Here is a 16,746-nt window from a genome sequence, read left to right on the forward strand (position 1 = left end):
CTTGTGATTTTTTTGCTCTGTAGCTCACTTTACTCTGTGCCCTATAGAAGTTGTGGCACAATGTTTGCACATCGCTAAACTGAACTGGGGCCCCCTGAGCAAAAAGGGGCCTTCGTGTGGGCACGGACCTGCCTTCAAGCCAAGCGTGTTGTAAGGCCTAGAGCCTGTTCTGTCTGATGAGCCATTTCTTTGCTTCCAGTTTCTAAAGCAATTGGTAGGTCGGGATTGCCAGGTTTTAAAGTACAGGACTGCCATCTCTGTCCCAAATCCTTGAAGACCATCTGTCTTTCTGCTGTCACTTTTCCCTTCTGCCTCCAATGGCCCTGCAGGCTGCCATGGTTGTTGAGGAAGGCAGTGGCACCCTGCTTCAAGCAGCCCATGCTCCATAACCCTTGGTCCTCACCAGCTCCATCACCAGCTTCTGCATCAGCCATGCAGGTTTTAAGGCATCAAAACAAACTGTGAGAGGTGTGAAAGCACAGACAGCAATGCAATTTTCCGTCCCTTATACTCTGTTCCTATATTGCAGTCTAAAAGTGTACAGTAAACTTAGGGAAAGAGTGTATCTTACATGTCCAGCCTTTGTCTCGGTGGTGTGGCCCCTGTGTAATCTGCTGCCTGATGGGAGAGGGGGGATGTGGGAGTTTGTTATGGTCTCTATTTTCACAGGTAATTTGAAGAATTCATTCACAAGGCACAATAAAAATTGAACCATGATCACATTTAATCAGAGGATTTAATGCAAGAACCATTACTGGCTGGAGTAGAAGCCGATTTGATTTTCCTTTGCCTACTTTCTTCTTTTGAAACCGATTTTGAAGCAGGTGGTCTACTTGCAGTTTCATGTTCTTATTAGGTTCTTGGTTGTCCTCCCCAATATTCTTAAGTGTCTACCTGCATATTTGATACTTACCAATGCAAGTGTAATTTTATTATTTCATTTCACTAAGTCCCAAAAGTCATAGTAGAAGATGAGTGAGGCACAGCAGGGATGGTGTCTGACCAATGGCATCTCTCATGGCACATCACTGCAGGCTCGGGCCTGGGGAAGCAACTTGGAGGTTTCAGAGTGCTGTTTGCTGTGGCCCTTTTGTAAATTGGACCAGTTCCAGGGTGGGTCCTGTTCTCTGGAACAGCCTTTACCTCCGTCTGCCTTGACTTCTGTCACAGGGGGTGGAGCAGAGCCAAAAGCTGTCCTCAGGTCTAAGCGAGCGGTTAGTTGTCATTCATGCTCTGAAGTTTGATCCAAATCCTCCCCATCAACCAGTCTCATTTTCAGTCTTTTGGAATATTTACCACACCAAACCCCAGTGATGTTTTACATGCCAAAAACCGAAGTTTTGCCTTTTTTTTTTTTTGTTTTAAGTCTTGTTTAATGTCAGTAGCTGTGAAGAAAGCTTTTTTTAAGTGATTATAGAGATAAAAAACCAATGCTACTTAAGTATTTTTAAAATTTTAATTAGGGAGGTAGTTGTATAATCTGTTTAATACTATCTATTAAAATGTGTGTTTTAAAACATATCTTATTAGGAAACTGCAGCCAACTAACATAGTGATAATTGGAATAGTTAAGTTCATTAATATTTTGTAACCAGTGTTTGTCTTTAGTAACATAGTAATAATTCATTTTAAATAGCTTTGACATAAAGTGGAAATTAATGTTATTTTATTCAGACTTATGTGAAATTAATCTTTAATAATCAGATTTGAAACAATGTTTATTTTCAGGCCATGTTTTGGGAAAATACATGGAACGACGTGTGTAATTTGTTCTGACTCTTGCCATTCCTCCCAAGGTGTTGCTGAAGTCAGAGTGTGCTACTGTGCAGCTCTGAGGAAGGTACCGAAAACAAAGACCTATTTTTAAGGTCACATTCCCCATTTTTTTCTATTTCGGGGCTCGGGTTTCACACAGTAGAGCAGAGGCTGCCTCTCCTGCTGAAGCCAGACAAGGGCCTTGTCTGGCTTCACTGCTGGCAGGGGTCAGGCAATTCCCGCAGATGCCGGTCCCGCCGTGTTGCGGAGGGCTGGCCGGCCGGCAGCACGCCGGGAACTCTGCTTTTCCGAAGGCATGCTGGGACTCGAAGTTTGCCCACTGTACTTCCCGTCTGCCATGGCCTCGCGCGTGGAGGCAGGATCTGTGCGGCGCCCGTGTGTGCGGACGGTGAGTGCCAAAGCTCCCGGACGGGTCCGACGAGCGGAGCCCCCCGCGCTGCCGCCTCCGACCCCCCGCCACCTCCGGGGCTCCCTGCTCGGGCTCTGGCTCCTGGCTCTTCCTGCGTCTCCCTGCTCCAGCCTCTGGCTCCTGGCTCTTCCTGCGTCTCCCTGCTCCAGCCTGCCCCGTCCGCCCTTAACACCTGCAGCGGGGAAGGGCTGCCAGGGGGGCTTCGTGCAGGGCTTTCGGGGGTTTAGCTCGGGGTGGCCGTGGTGGGGGGCAGAGGTGTGTGGAAGGTGGCCTCGGAGGCGCGGCCTCGAGCTGATCCTGGTTCAGTCTTTGTGCGCTGAAACACATCCTCCTGCGTATTCCTCTGTCTCAGTTCAGCTGCATGGAGTTACTTGCATCTTTGATTGCTAGAAATGGTTTTCATAACCTCTTAAAGTGTTCACGATATTGACAACTCTTTCCTGTCTTGAAATTACAATTTTATAAATTATTATTTTAATGAGACAATTGCAGTTGTCACTTTTGCTTACCGGTTTTTATTTGTGATGTGCACAAGATAATTTTGTCAAGTAAAAAAGTTATTAACATCTGTTTTGGAAAGCATTTAATAGGTCGTTTACTGCTCATAGCTCTATAAAAGCTTTATATGTGCTTATTTCTGCACAAATGTAGTGCAGCAACACCTGTCTGAGAAGATACCTGTTTTATTTAGCATAGCAGTTATTTTGAAATTTCTGACTTCATTGAGGGTCTGTGTCATGCCATTACTCATTTTTTTTTTAGGCATTTAAAGTGAAGAATTTTAATTTCTGGGAACTCAGGCGAAGCAATACTACACATCTATTATTATTTGAGTACATTGCTTCTTAACTACACCAGTAAAAATAAGTTAGATGGTTATAATTAATATGTTTAATGAATTAATTAAAATAAGATATAACATTAGTATTGTAAAATGGAGTTAATGATGGTTAGCACTTGACCAGACAAAAATGGTCCATGCTGACCTGGAGCAATTCCAGTATCATCAGTAGCATTAGGTCTTTTGGAACTGAGTCCACTTATGCCCCTGAGCAACTAAATCCAGGATTGTAGATAATGAGCCCAATTTGTGCCTTTTACTGTGTTCAAGGTAAAGGGAACAGGATCTCTGCTACAGCTGGTTTTAGTCACTAGAGCAATCCATGAGAGGTATAATTGGCTTTCTGTACATTGGAGCAGTCCTGAAATTACTGCTGTGGATTCAATAGCACCTGCTGGCTGGGGAATCTGGGAAAGTGCAGAAGTAGAATAAAGGTCCTTCTCTCCTTCTGTAGATAGTAAAACAGGCATCCAGGCAAGCAGGGTGCAGTACTTCTGGTTTTGCTGCATATTGCTCTTTCTTCCTTGTGGACAAATGGATGAAAGTAAACAGGCGAGAATAATGGGTGAGTTGAGTAGTTAGACTGTCACAGTAATTTGTTAATAAAAAGCCTGAAGATGCATAGAAGGTCTTGTCACTGATGAGTAAAACATAATTGTGTCAGCAAACTGAAATGTATGTTCCAAGGAAATCCTGCTGCCAAAATGTTCGTGCTCTTATTTTCTCTGAATCCACTTCGGTTGATTTTTACATTTGCATTTTGCATGTGTTTGTTGTTGTGGTTTTTTTTCAGTAGAATGCTTTCTTTTTCTAGATAATAACACTGTCTACTTTTAATTTCAGGTGGTGGAAAAATAAGAAACAAAATGAAACCTTTCCAAAGGATCTGTCTGTTCAAGAGCCTGCTTGCCAATTGCTACTGTCACAGTCAATTTCCCAGCTGTCTTTTCCCACCCGTTGCAAAGAAGATAGGGTGTGTGGTGGGACTGCACAACCATGGATTTTGGAGGCCAAAGTCTTTATTGGACACAGCTAGATTCACTCTGTCTTTTAACAGTTGGCATAGGGAAATCCATCAGGATTCTCAAGCTTTGTGGAAGCATGAGGCTGTGCAGAAGTATCTGGAGACTTTAAGCAAGGAATACCAGCAGGTTAGTCGTCTGTTAAATGCAGACGCTTTAAATGACTTTGAGCAACGAACCCTGAGGAGAAGATGTGCCGATCTGTCCCCCATTGCAGCTGCATTTCAAGAAATCAAAGAAGCTGAAAAGGAAGTTCAGGAGTTAGAAGCTATGTGCAAAGGTAAGGAGAACGGTTTCAAACCAGTAGCCGTGTTTGTGATAAACTTCATTGCCCAGCCTTTGAGGAAAGCTTGTGAATAAGTTCAGCCAGCCCTGGAACACCCTCTGGTCCTCCCTGCTCCTGGGTTTTCTGCATCCAGCCACATCCTTCCATTTTTCATCTCACTTCACTTTAGTTTGAGGTCTTAATACAGTCAATTTAGGAGAGTAGGGATCGTCTGGAACCTTACGGCCATCTGTCTAACAGAAATGGCTGGGAAGTGTTTGTATTAAGGTTATTTTTTTGGTAGAACCGAGAGCAGTTTGAACTGAAGCAAAGTATTTACTGAGCCTAAAACATTTGATAGATGCAGACTTCAGCTGTGTTATTTAAAATGGGAGTCCGTCTGGCTAGTTCATTGATATTTATTGACCAAATTACATGAACTTTCATTAGGCTCTGAATTGTCACCTTCCAATATAAGCAGCAAAAGCTAGTATTTCTTTGAAAATATTTGGGGAGTCCTTTAAGGAATAAATCTGATGGTTATCTAAGAAGCTGTTGCTTTTCAATACTCTGCTACAGTAGAAGTTGAGGTAAAAAAGAATTAAAAATTGTTGCTGGTTTTTGTACCATGTGGGAATAAGAAAGTACATGGGGGATAAAAGAATTTATAAAATAAGTAATGATGCAACATTTGGGAGAAAAAAACCATCATTGTTAGAAGTGCGAGGAGGCACACACGATAGGAAAGGAAAAGGAAAGGAAAGGAAAAATGGCAGTTCTGCTACACCAGTAAGTATTAAGCCAGGAGAGGGAAACAATGACCTGGAGAGAATGGGGCTTACATTAAAGCAGTGAAGAAAGGGAAAAACAAAGGACGGGAGAAATCCGTACCCAGTGGTGTAAATGGAGGAGGACAAAAGTTCATGGTGCCCTTCAGAGAGAGAGCCAAGGGGTGTTGACAAAACAGTGTAAGCCATACTGAAATAAAGCTGGTGAAATTGTAACTTATTTAGAAAGGTAGAAAACATTTGTATTCTTTAGTTTTAGAAATAAGTAACTGTTTGTGCTTTTGGAAAAAATGGTTATTTAAAATGTTTTAATCCTCAAACCTCTCTAATTCTCTTCACTGGCGAAAAAAGGAGAAAGAGTGAAGGAGACGAGGGACAAAAATTTAATGCTGAAAAAGAAATATTTTTGAAAGAATAAAAAAGTATTAAGAAAACTTTGGGAAATTCATACTGCAACTTAAAAAGGCTATTTTTAGATCAAGTAAATATAATGAAGAATTTTTCCAGTTCCATAAATTATGATGTGGATGAATAGAGTGCATTCTACTTGAAAGAAGGGAAAAGAATGGTAGAAAATTGCAGCCAATACATTAATTAAATGGAGCCAAATTATTTTGTCTTAATGTTTATCATGTGGCCAAGTTAAAACACAGATGTTCCTTTCATTTGACTGCTCTTTGTTTTCCGTTTAGCTCCGTAACTGATTGTCTTCTCTCTAGTACCTGAATTCCTCACTATTGATGTAGGATTTTATATTTGCAACACTCAGTGAAGCAGAAAAATATTTCCCAGTTTGCCACTGGTGATGTGAGTCATGGGGTAGATTAAATGAATTCTGTTTTGCAGGGAGGTAGGAATGGGATACCAGTCCTTCAAACTGTAAGCTTACTGCTCACCACCCGACCATTCTCTCACCTCTGCTGACAGTAGTTAATTTGATATTGTGTATCTGATTGATCAGTAATCATACTTTTTGGACCAGCTAGAAGGCTTTGATTCAGTAACAGTTTTAGGCTGGAGTTGTGACATACTGGCAGGGAAATTTTTACAGTTCTGAGGGGGGACCTTATCAATGTATACAAATATCGGAAGGGAGGGTACCAAGAGGATGGAACCGGGCTCTTCTTGGTGGTGCTAAGAAGTAGGACAAGAGGCAATGGGCAGAAACTGATGCACAGGAAGTTCCGCCTGAATATGAGAAAGAACTTCTTTACAGTGCAGGTGACCATGCACTGGAACAGATTGCCTGGAGAGGTTGTGGAGTCTCCCTCACTGAAGATACTCAAGAACACAATCCTGTGCCATGTGCTCTAGGATGACCCTGCTTGAGCAGGGAGGCTGGACTAGGTGACCCCACTGGTCATCCTTTCCAGCCTTACCCATTCTGTGATTCTTGCCTTATGTACAGGAGATGCCAGGTTCAAGTCTTGATCTGACATATTTTATTTAAGGAAAAAAAACCCAGAGCATACATTAAAAACTGTGATATGGAACAGCTGTTGCTGTCCTCACCCAGGATACAAAGCTGATTCGACATACCAACCCATTTAGCTCTCGAGGGTTGCTGCTGAGACCACCAGTAAATGTGTGTGTGCCCTTGTGTGTGTGTGTGTTGGCTGCTGCAAAGGGGAGCCAGGCTCCAGAGGCCCAGCAATGTGGAGCCTGCGGTACTTGTGCCTGCCGTTGGGATACCCAATTCCTGCTGCAGAGTCCAGAGCTCAGGTCCTGCAAGGTGAGGAGATGCATTCAGTGATTGAGTGTCCAGATTTATGCTGCATCTGAGGCAGACCTATGGTTTCTATGCTGGTCACAAGGGAAAAGGCTTTCTCCTCCTCTTTGTTGCTTTCTTCCCTTGCTCTCACTCCCAGCTGTTCAAACCTGTCTTCACCCATTCCCTCATTTGTGCTGGTGATTGTCCAGTTGTAATTTAAATCCAGTTCAACTTGGCATGGTAAAAACATGTATTTATTTAACCAGACTTGTTTTATATCTTCTGGTGAGTTGAATTGTTTTACTTTCTGATGAGTGACAGAGCCACTCCTCAGCAGGTAGAACAGTGGGAAGAAAGATAAAAAGGAGAGGATGATCCCTGTTTCAGCAGTGTTGGGTTTTCCACTTGACTCCAACTGTCTTCCAAGTTTCTACTTAGTGTATATTCTAGTGCTAAGTGATCGGCATTTTTAGTTATTGTAAATTGAAGCCTCCGTAGCAGAAAAGGTTTGGAGCTTCTGTAAGCTTTACCTGAAAATGTTTCCTAGTTTGTTAGTAAGCTCTAAGATGTGGGAAGGGGCAGTCTAATCACAGGTAAGATACCTGCTACTCCTTCCAGCACACCTGGAAAATATGATCATTTAGTTAGCAATGGACATCACGGCTTGGGCAGTTCTTATTTGATATTCCATGCTGGTAAAATGCTGCAAGCTTTTATGTGCTGCAGTCTATGTCTTTGAATGGCCGCATTATAATTTGCTCTAAGATGGATGAGATTGGCTAACATCTATTCATGTTATTGGAATTTAGAGCTAGACAGGAGAGATGAGAAACAACTTCTAGAGCTTGCCTTAGAAGAGAAGGAAACTCTGGATGAAAAAATGAACCTGTTGTGCAGAAAGGTGAGCCTGAGGTAAAATTTTACAGCTTTGTAAATAAAGATGTCAGAAAAATGTTCCTTTGTGATCTTACCAATAGACTGACACTTGTGTAGATGAAACAGAAGTCCAGCTTCTGTATTCTCCATGAAAAGAAGTGGCAACATTAATTGTTAGTAAGATTCTTAGTGACAATTGTGTCTTAGAAGCTGAGTATTTTATTAATTTTTCTTGCTTGCTTGTCTGTCTGGAAATGCTGAAGGGGCTTAAAAAAATGGTGAGTCTGTGCTACTGAAACCTAACATGACACCCTAGTAACTGTTTGTGGCAGCAGAACATGCATTCTTGAAAGATTTCTGATTGAAACCTTTCATGTTGTCTTCAGCTGAAAGCACCACATGAGTGGGGAAATTAATTATAAGCAGAGAAGCTAAACAATTCAGTGGGAACTTCTGTGTTTGGGCTCATTTCTATGTTCCAACTGAAATAATATGAAATGACACTTTCTGAAAAATAAGACTAATGCAAAGATTGGCTGGGTTAGCTAATAACTTTGTGTTCATAGGTAGATGGGGCTGGCAGGGGGTAACCTGACACCTGACTTTGCAGGACTGAATTTTCGTGTGAATGCACCAGCGTATCCCATTTCCACACAGACTGCGCTGAGTTGCAATGGCCATTGGACAGCTTTTTAGTCCTACTTAACTAGCTTGCCAAAAGAAATTAGTGGTTGTATGTGCTGAAGCTGTGGCAGTTGCAAAGGACAGCTGTAAATTTGATTAAGAGGAGATAGAGAGTCATGAAGGAGATAATAGCATTCTTTTTTTTTTCTTTTCAGCTTTTCCAGCTTCTAGTGCCAAAGGAAAAATATGATAGAAGTCCTGTCATACTGGAAGTGACAGCTGGCAGAACAACCGGAGGTCAGCAAAGTCCCTACAGTGAAGATTGCTTCAAACCTCTATCCAACTTTATTAAACCTCTTACGGGTTATTCTTAATGCTTTTTTATACTTTATTGGCATTAAGTAATGCTTTTTAAAGATGAGCATTAACCTGTGTAATGGGTGGGGTTAAGAGTTGCAGTGAAATCTAAAAACTGATGACTGCCATTTTGTGAACTGCTATTTATGTTGTAGTGCTTTTATATTTTTAGGAGACATCTGCCAGCAGTTCACTAAAGAAATGTTTGAGATGTACCAGAACTATGCAGACTACAAACGTTGGACCTTTGACATTGTGAACTATACGCCAGCTGAGATAGGTACAGTAGTTCTTCAGTTCCACCAAGACAATGAAACTAAAGGCGGTGTTTCTCTGCTATATTTGTCACACGCTATTTGTCTCTCTAGGAGGGTTGCATCATGCTGCTGCTCATATTTCAGGAGAGGATGTCTACAGGCATCTGAAATATGAAGGAGGGACTCATCGAGTCCAGCGAATCCCTGAGACAGGCATGTCATCAAGAATGCAGCGTATTCACACTGGGACAATGTCAGTTATTGTCCTTCCTCAGCCAGAGGAGGTAAACTGTTAATCGGGGTGGTAAGGTGATGGTGTGTCCCCGCTCACCCATTTTGGTATTTAAAAGCCTGTTACTGTTTTGGGGATTTCATCAATACCCAAGTGCTTTGTGCAAGTCCCAGCAAAGGAACCACAAGTGCTCTGACTCTGGAAGATGATATCCTTGGCTCTGTACCTTACATGTGTAAATGGATCATCAGAACCAACTTTGCAGAGATTTGCTGTTGCCTGAAATGGCATGTAAATGAATGATCATTTCATTAAGTGTTCCAGCCCCAACACTGGCAAGGCTCACTGTAATGAGTAAGCCAATTTTAAATTACATCTTGTATTAATAGAGGGAATATATCCAAGAAAATACTCAGTGTTGCATATTAATGTGATTCTGCAGGTCCTTTTGATTTTTTTTTTGTTCATTTAAATTATTGGTGTCCTTCTCTGTTAAATCAAGGACAATCTCCTTCGAATTTGAATGAGTGTGTTGGCTAGTCTTTTTGAGATCTCACTGATACCAACAGTTCTTACTTAAACCAGATATAGACACATAAAATGAACAAACGCAGATCCTGTAGGTTTTCCCTGAACCTTCTCCTCCTTCTTTGTAGTACTTTCCTTGCAACATTGATCAGATCTGAATGTTCCTTTCCCATCCACTGAGCTCAAACTATGGTCCAGCTCATCATGGACTCATATTTCCAATGTGGCAATCCTTATTGGATGGATCTGGATATACCTATTTTTTCCTTGGTTAGATGAGTCTAAGTACTGTTGCAAGAATCATTCAGGCTTAACTCATGAACAAGATCTTTGCACTGCTGTTTAGTAGTAGTTTTTAAATATTTGCTTATTTCTTAGTCTCCCTCCAAAGCAAGTGGTTTTACAAAACGTTGATTTTGTTTTCTTTCACACCCCCCACGCCCCCCCTTGTCTTGTGAAGGACCTGGAGTAAGAGTTTGAAGAAATAAGTGAAATATTTAAAGCATCACTTGCTTTTCAGAGATATTTGACACTGCATTTTTTAAGTTATAACGATTATAGCTGTTACTCAGGTGTAGAGGAGCAAGTTTTTGAGAGTGATTTTTTTTTTTTTAATGCTGAGTATCACTGACATTCAAATATTTTTAGAGTGAGGAGGAAGTAGTAATTTTCTTTGATTCTAGGTTGATGTTAAAGTGGATCCCAAAGATTTGCGTATAGATACATTCAGGGCCAAAGGAGCAGGAGGGCAACACGTTAACAAAACTGATAGTGCTGTGAGAATTGTACACCTTCCCACAGGTAAGTCTGGCTGTATTCCGTACTTCTAATCACATGAAATCTGTATCCTGAAAAGAAAGCTGATGAATCCTGCAAGTTGTCTCTTGCAGTTTGGGCCCTATACCAAAGAAAGGAAGTAGCCCTTTCTGGTTTCTGCCCCTTTTGTAGTAAGGCAACATGTGAGAAAAGGGCTGTGTACCAGTGGCACAACAATTATGCCAGTTTGTCTTCAGAGGGAGTGTTTAGTGAATACACTGTCTTTGAAGGATGAAGGAACAAATGGAGGGTGACAGGGATGGTTTGGAAGATGTAAATGATTCGTGCTGTGTGCTCTGTACCTTCAGGCATAATGGCCACTGGCAATCCAGGGCACGCTTTGCTTGGCTGAAACCTTTGTAGTTACATGACTGATAAAAAAGACAACTTAAAGATTTTCATTCAGTACTAGATAATGCTATCATATGTCGAATAGGAGGGAAAATGTATGCTGATGGGAAGGTATCATGTAGGCCAGACCGCTCTGTCTTTCTCAGGATTTGTTTTTATTGAAATTCAGAGAGCTTCTATCTGTCCAGATGCAGAATCCCTTTAAGCACAGGAAATTCCAGTAGTGACCTGAAAACAGCTGTTTCCTATATGCCTTTTTCTTTCAAAAATCAAATGAGAAGCAAAAATAAGTACTACATTTCTTTTAAAGAGCATTATTTTGCTTTATTTCATTATTCATAGTTGAAGACTCAACAGTTTTGATTAGGAACCTTTTTCTGCCAGAATAATGAATTTTCCAGTCTCCTAGAGCTTATCTGGACTAAGACTTTAAAAACTTGTGTTACACTGTTTTAAACAGGCTTCTGTAGACTGTTCAAATTGCATTTTTAACATATGACAGCTAATTGGAGTGAACCCATTTTCTGGAGGCAAGGTCAGAAACTTGTTTGCTTCATGAAATTTTAAAATATCCCTGATTTTTTATAGCACTGAACAAAGCCCTCCAGTGCAGCTGTGACAAGTTTAAAAACACGCTAATGGTTCTGGCCAGTGTGGTAAAATGACTTTTTATCCCACAGCTGAAAGGCCCTACAAACCAGCACTCCAGTAGGTTTCATTTGCCTAATGTGTTAGAATTAATTTAGCTTGTTTGTTCTTTGTTATAATGGGCTTTTGATCTGAGTTCTTGAATCCCTCTGTAAAGGACTGGCAGTGGAGTGCCAGCAGGAGCGGTCACAGCAGCTGAACAAGGAAATAGCTCTGCGGACACTGAGAGCTAAGCTGTACCAGCAGATAATTGAAAAACAACTAAGTCAAGAGCAGAGCGCCAGAAAACTGCAGGTGAGGACATGTGATGGCTGAGATTCAGAGGGGGTGCTGTGCTGTAGATTTGTTTCTGATCTTTTTGAGTGATTGTGACAGAGCAAGGAAGAGTGTGTGTCTAACCAGGTGTGCTTACAAGGGAAAATCTTGTATTTTAAAATGGTAAGTCTGTTTCTACTTATCCCAGTTCCACACTACTGTAGACTTCTCAGGCAATGAAAAGAGATGTGTGGCTGGAAACAGAAGAGTCAAAAGACTAACTGGAATTATCCAAGAGGCAAAACTCAACATCATATGTTTAATGTCCCTGTTAAGGCCAGAGTTACACAAATAAAGCATCAGTAAAAAGTTATTTTGTGTGAAAAACTAGGATCAGAAGTTCTCATAAGTTTTTAAACCATAGTATATGATATAGCTATACAGAGCTTTTGAAAGAAACAAGTACATAAACAATCCTGCCACTACACATGTAGTTAGCAGTTTATTTGATATGGTTTAGGTAACCTTTTAAGGAAGAAACAGCTTCCCTAAGAGTTACCTCAAGTTAGGCTGCAAAGTGTGCATTTCTCTCAAAATGTCCTGTCATTCTTTGAGTATTTTCCCATCTGTGGTACAAAATTCAACAGTGATCAATGGGAATGAAAAACTTTAGAATTAGAAAATTACTCAGTACTCCATATTTTCCAGCTTAGCTATTTAATCACTAATTTCAGGTTGTATTTACATGTATTGTTCCTGCAGAGTGTTCCCCCATCGCTGCAAGCAGTGAGCCATTTATCTTTTGTTATTAATTTCAGCTTGAGAGTCTTCAAAGTTGCATAAAGGACTTAGATGAACCTTTATATAAATACTGTGGAAAATCAGGCAAAAGTGACTTACCTTTCCTAATATCTCAGAATTTATCCCAAAAATCCCTTCTTTTGAATTACACATGTTGAGTGCAGATGAGTGCTGCTTGCACTCTCGCACTTTACCACTAGAGGGTAACTTAGCCTCTCACTCCTAATTTACTCTTTTGGTGCTAATTTCCGATAGCCACGCGTTGACTGTGCTGCTTCCGTTATTAATGGAGACTACTTTCATAATTTTTTTGTGAGAGCTATAATCCCCAAAAAAGGAAAAATACTTACATTTTGGAACTAAGGACTCATATAGACGTATCTCTTGCCTTACATGACTTTTGAGAGTTAAGTAGTTCTTCCAGCTACAGAGCTGGAATAGAAATGTGCTGGAGGATATAAAAACTTGGCCTGTGATACAGAATCACAAACAATACAGTTTAGTAGTGCCACAATATTTAAAAAAACCCCATATGCTAAGCCAGTGATTGCTAGGTTTGTGGTTGAAACAGGCTCATCCATTAAAGTTTATTCTAAATATGCTGTTCTAGAGAAGTACTTGATTTTTTAAAAACGTAACATAACAGAATTTGTTTTTTTCTGCTTTGCTACAGTTGGGAACAAGAGCCCAGTCAGAGAGAATTCGTACTTATAACTTCACCCAGGACAGAGTCACTGACCACAGGATCTCACATGAGGCACGCAATATCAAGGTAATGGTTGCTTATGGAGTATTTAAAGTTAGATACTTAGGTGTACCATAAGAAGAAAAAATAATTTAGTGAAAACAATTTAATATGTATACATAAAGAAAGTAGCCAGTTGTGCTCTGACAGAACATTGTAGATTTAGAAAGCTTAAACTTTTTTTCCTGCCTTCTTGTAGTGTTAGAGATTATTGACACAGGCTATAGCTCACTGGCCTACATCTCTGTGTATTTTTCTTCTACCGTATGAGTGGAAAATGATCAAGCACGTAGTCCTCAATGAGCTCCATGAGTTTCTCGGCCATGTCACTGGGCAGGTGACATTTGAGATTCTTGAAGCATAGTACGTCCAAAAGTACATCCAAAAGAAAAAGCTGACATGAGGGACTTTTTGTTAAGCCATTCTTTTCTCCTCCTAAAGCAAAGGTGAAAAACAAAAATACTTTTATGTTTGCCTCAGAGGCCAGACTTAAAAGAAACTGCAACTGAATTGTTTTCATTTTAAGATTATCTGAGATCTTATTTCTGAGTAAATATCTACATATGGCTTGAATCTTATTGATCGTTCAGCCTGAAAAAAGAAAAGGCTCCGGGGTGACCTAATTGCATCCTTCCAGTATCCAAAGGAAGCCTACAAGAAAGTTGGAGACTTTTTACAAGGGCATGTAGTGACAGCACGAGGAGGAATGGGTTCAAATTCAAAGAGGGTATGTTTAGATTAGATATTAGGAAAAAATCCTTTACTGTGAGGGCGGTGAGGCACTGAAACAAGTTGCCCAGAGAAGTTGTGGATGCCCCATCCCAGTAAGTGTTCAAGGCCACGTTGGATGGGGTTTTGAGCAACTTGGTCTAGTGAAAGTTGTCCCTGGCCACAGCAGGGGAGTTGCAACTAGATGATCTTTAAGGTCCTTTCTAACCTGGGCTATTCTATGGTTCCATGATTCAATTTATTGCAGTTTTTTAACAGTGAAAAAGACTCCTGATAATGGATTTTTGATTATTAAATTTATGTAAATGTTTTGAATGTCAGAACAAAGTTTAGGGTGATCCCTTGATATTTTGGCTTAGGTATCCACTTAACAGCACTTAGCCATAAGTGCTATTGCATAAGGAGCAATGCTTTTTCAAACTGCACCCACATGTGTCCTGGGTAAATCCAGAGACTGCAGGGCGTGCTAAATGGTTTATATTTAATGGAGTGCAGAATACCATGGTGGAGGAAATAGTTCCATGATTGCATAAAGGTGACGTTTCTTAGTCAGTTACTTTGTGCTGGGAACTCGTTACTTTTTTGAGTGAAACTGGAACCATAAATTGCCTAACAAAAGTTAGTTGCGCTTTGCTTGCAGAACAGCCTAGTTTTTGGCACAGACAACAGCATTAGAATTAGGTTCTTCAGTCCTTGATTGTTCTTATAGGGGATTTTCATGTAAGCGCATGGGTTACATGAAAATATGGCGGGAAGGCACCAGTAGCTCCTTTTGTTGCTACAAGAATCAATGTGCCTTTCACAGGCAGCCAGCCAAGTCCCACTGCTGTCCACCACGTGTTGCTTTCACACAGGCAGAAACTGCAAGAGTGAGCAAGTGGACAGGCTGCAGAAAAAGAGCATTTCAGGGGCTCCTCATTGGAGTAGTCAGCATTTCAGAATAGTACTGAAGTACGGTCAGTAATGCTTTTGTCTGCTTTTTTTTCCATAGGAAATTCTGTGTGGGAAAGAAGCCCTGGATAAGCTAATCAACAGACTACTGGAGTTTGCAGAGATAGAGGCTGTCACCGAATATCTGGAAAATCTGCAGGCTTCGGAAGGCGGAGGCTGCTAACAACGATGTGTAGAGTTAAACCAAAAATGTTGTGTTCAGTAGCAAAATAAAACAGGTGTGTTTGTTGGATGATAGGTTGATTAAAATCTATTCCTCTGTTTCTCAGTGTGTGATACTATTCTTTTTATGTTTTGGTGCAAATGGGTTGCATTTATTACAGTAGATGTGGCAGAAAAGACAGGCTTGAAGTACTGTGTGCATACTCCTTGCGTCTTGGCAGCTGGGCTTTGTTAAGCTGGTCGTCTTGACTATATTACAGCTGGAAAGAGACAGAATCGTGGTGGTGGAGCAGGGAGTGCACTTTTTGTTTTGGGGGTGGAAGATGTTCCTCTGCGGGTGAAAGAAACTGAGCTCCCCCAACAGAGTCTAGAGTCTGGCCTCCTGAACGCTACTTCTTTTTTATCCATTTATTGTGTCAGCTTCCTAAGTGAAATCCCTTAAAAATAACTTTGTATTATGATACTTTAGAGTAAATATACAAAAGCAAAGGGAGTGATCTTGGTCAAAGGGCCAGAATGTTAAGAGAGAATCCTGTCAGCTTTCTTCCAGCCATTCTTGGGTCAGCTTAGGGTGGGACTGGACCTTGTGCTATGGTGGTGTGTAAAAGTACGTGTTCTAGTTTTAAACTAAGTAATAACAGGCAGCTCCCTCTTCTTGGCAGAGCAAACAAGTTCATAGTGTAGATGCATTTTAGCAAACCAGGTAGCTCTGGAATTCAGCTTCTGCCTTGATGTCTTTGGGAATGTCTGCCTGTTCCTGAGGGTGATCCAGATGTCTATGAGCACACTCGGCTTTACTGGGCCTTGGGTTTATGTTTTTCCCTGCGCACGTGTGGTGCTGTGTGCTGACAGGCGCCGACCGGAGGCAGGCAGATGTCACACCCAGTGACTCAGGAATGCTCCATGTTCAACGTGACACAAAAATAGGTGCTCTGCTGAACTCAGTCGACTTGCAAGATCACGGTGTTTTCTTTTTATTTCAATACTGAGTTCTGAATGGTGTAGTTTTTACTACTGTATATATAACAACAGTTTAAACATTATTCAGCTATATAAAGAAAAACAGAATTTATACCAGGAAGAAAGCAGGAAAACTATACTCATTTCCTCAGTTCTGGAATTATTCTTCAGTTCTTTTGTGTGTTCCTATCAGCAAGCTTTGTCTGACAATTTCTGACTTGCTTCCAACACTTTAATTACAGAAGCTTCTGGGATTTGATTTTTTTTTTTCATTGATAGCTCTGTAAAACAATCAGGAAATGTATTTACCATGCAATCCAGTATTCATTTGAACTTTGACTTTTTGCAATAAGCAGTTCAGAATTCAGAAAAAAACCCTCCATGAAGATCTGCAACTGAGCTTGTACTTCTGCCATACTGACAGACTGGCAATAACAAATATGATCAGCTGTAGTAGGAGAGTATCCAGATAATATGCTTATCCAATTACCACGCTCACTTTTGTTACTCAAAACAATTTATTTTATTAATGATATCTCTTGAATAATCTTAGAAACTTCTTAAAATGTACACATTTTAAATAATTAAATTTCACTTCCAGGATTAATACCTATGAAGTACTTAACTATGAAAAACTATTGA

At 40.6% G+C, this 16,746-nt stretch overlaps 1 protein-coding gene across 3 annotated transcripts; it reads left to right on the plus strand.

Annotated features, from left to right (window-relative positions):
* Positions 1-695: 695 nt before the first annotated feature.
* Positions 696-15,250, plus strand: MTRF1 (mitochondrial translation release factor 1). 3 transcript variants are annotated; one of them, XM_039382904.1, is made up of 11 exons: positions 696-824; positions 1,729-1,840; positions 3,870-4,328; positions 7,622-7,713; positions 8,528-8,609; positions 8,842-8,949; positions 9,038-9,210; positions 10,370-10,487; positions 11,659-11,795; positions 13,231-13,329; positions 15,023-15,145. In XM_039382904.1, exons 3-11 carry the CDS (start codon positions 3,893-3,895, stop codon positions 15,143-15,145), a joined length of 1,368 nt encoding a protein of 455 aa, XP_039238838.1. In that variant the 5' UTR covers positions 696-824; positions 1,729-1,840; positions 3,870-3,892. The 3 variants fall into 3 exon arrangements, with proteins under 3 accessions (XP_039238838.1, XP_039238839.1, XP_039238837.1); XM_039382905.1 differs by lacking the exons at positions 696-824; positions 1,729-1,840 and adding an exon at positions 1,978-2,164; XM_039382903.1 differs by lacking the exons at positions 696-824; positions 1,729-1,840 and adding an exon at positions 3,133-3,591 and having other exon boundaries at positions 15,023-15,250.
* Positions 15,251-16,746: the final 1,496 nt, after the last annotated feature.

This window comes from Pipra filicauda, unplaced genomic scaffold (genome assembly GCF_003945595.2).
Source record: "Pipra filicauda isolate LSUMZ 115617 unplaced genomic scaffold, ASM394559v2 scaffold28_size6257848_pilon, whole genome shotgun sequence".
In the NCBI taxonomy this organism is placed as follows: Eukaryota; Metazoa; Chordata; class Aves; order Passeriformes; family Pipridae; genus Pipra; species Pipra filicauda.

Coding starts and splice junctions, on each gene's coding strand:
- MTRF1 (XM_039382903.1), top strand. CDS start 3,561: ATGGATGAAAGTAAACAGGCGAGAATAATGG. Junction 4,329..7,621: donor GTTAGAAGCTATGTGCAAAG/GTAAGGAGAACG, acceptor ATTGGAATTTAG/AGCTAGACAGGAGAGATGAG. Junction 8,610..8,841: donor AGCTGGCAGAACAACCGGAG/GTCAGCAAAGTC, acceptor TTATATTTTTAG/GAGACATCTGCCAGCAGTTC.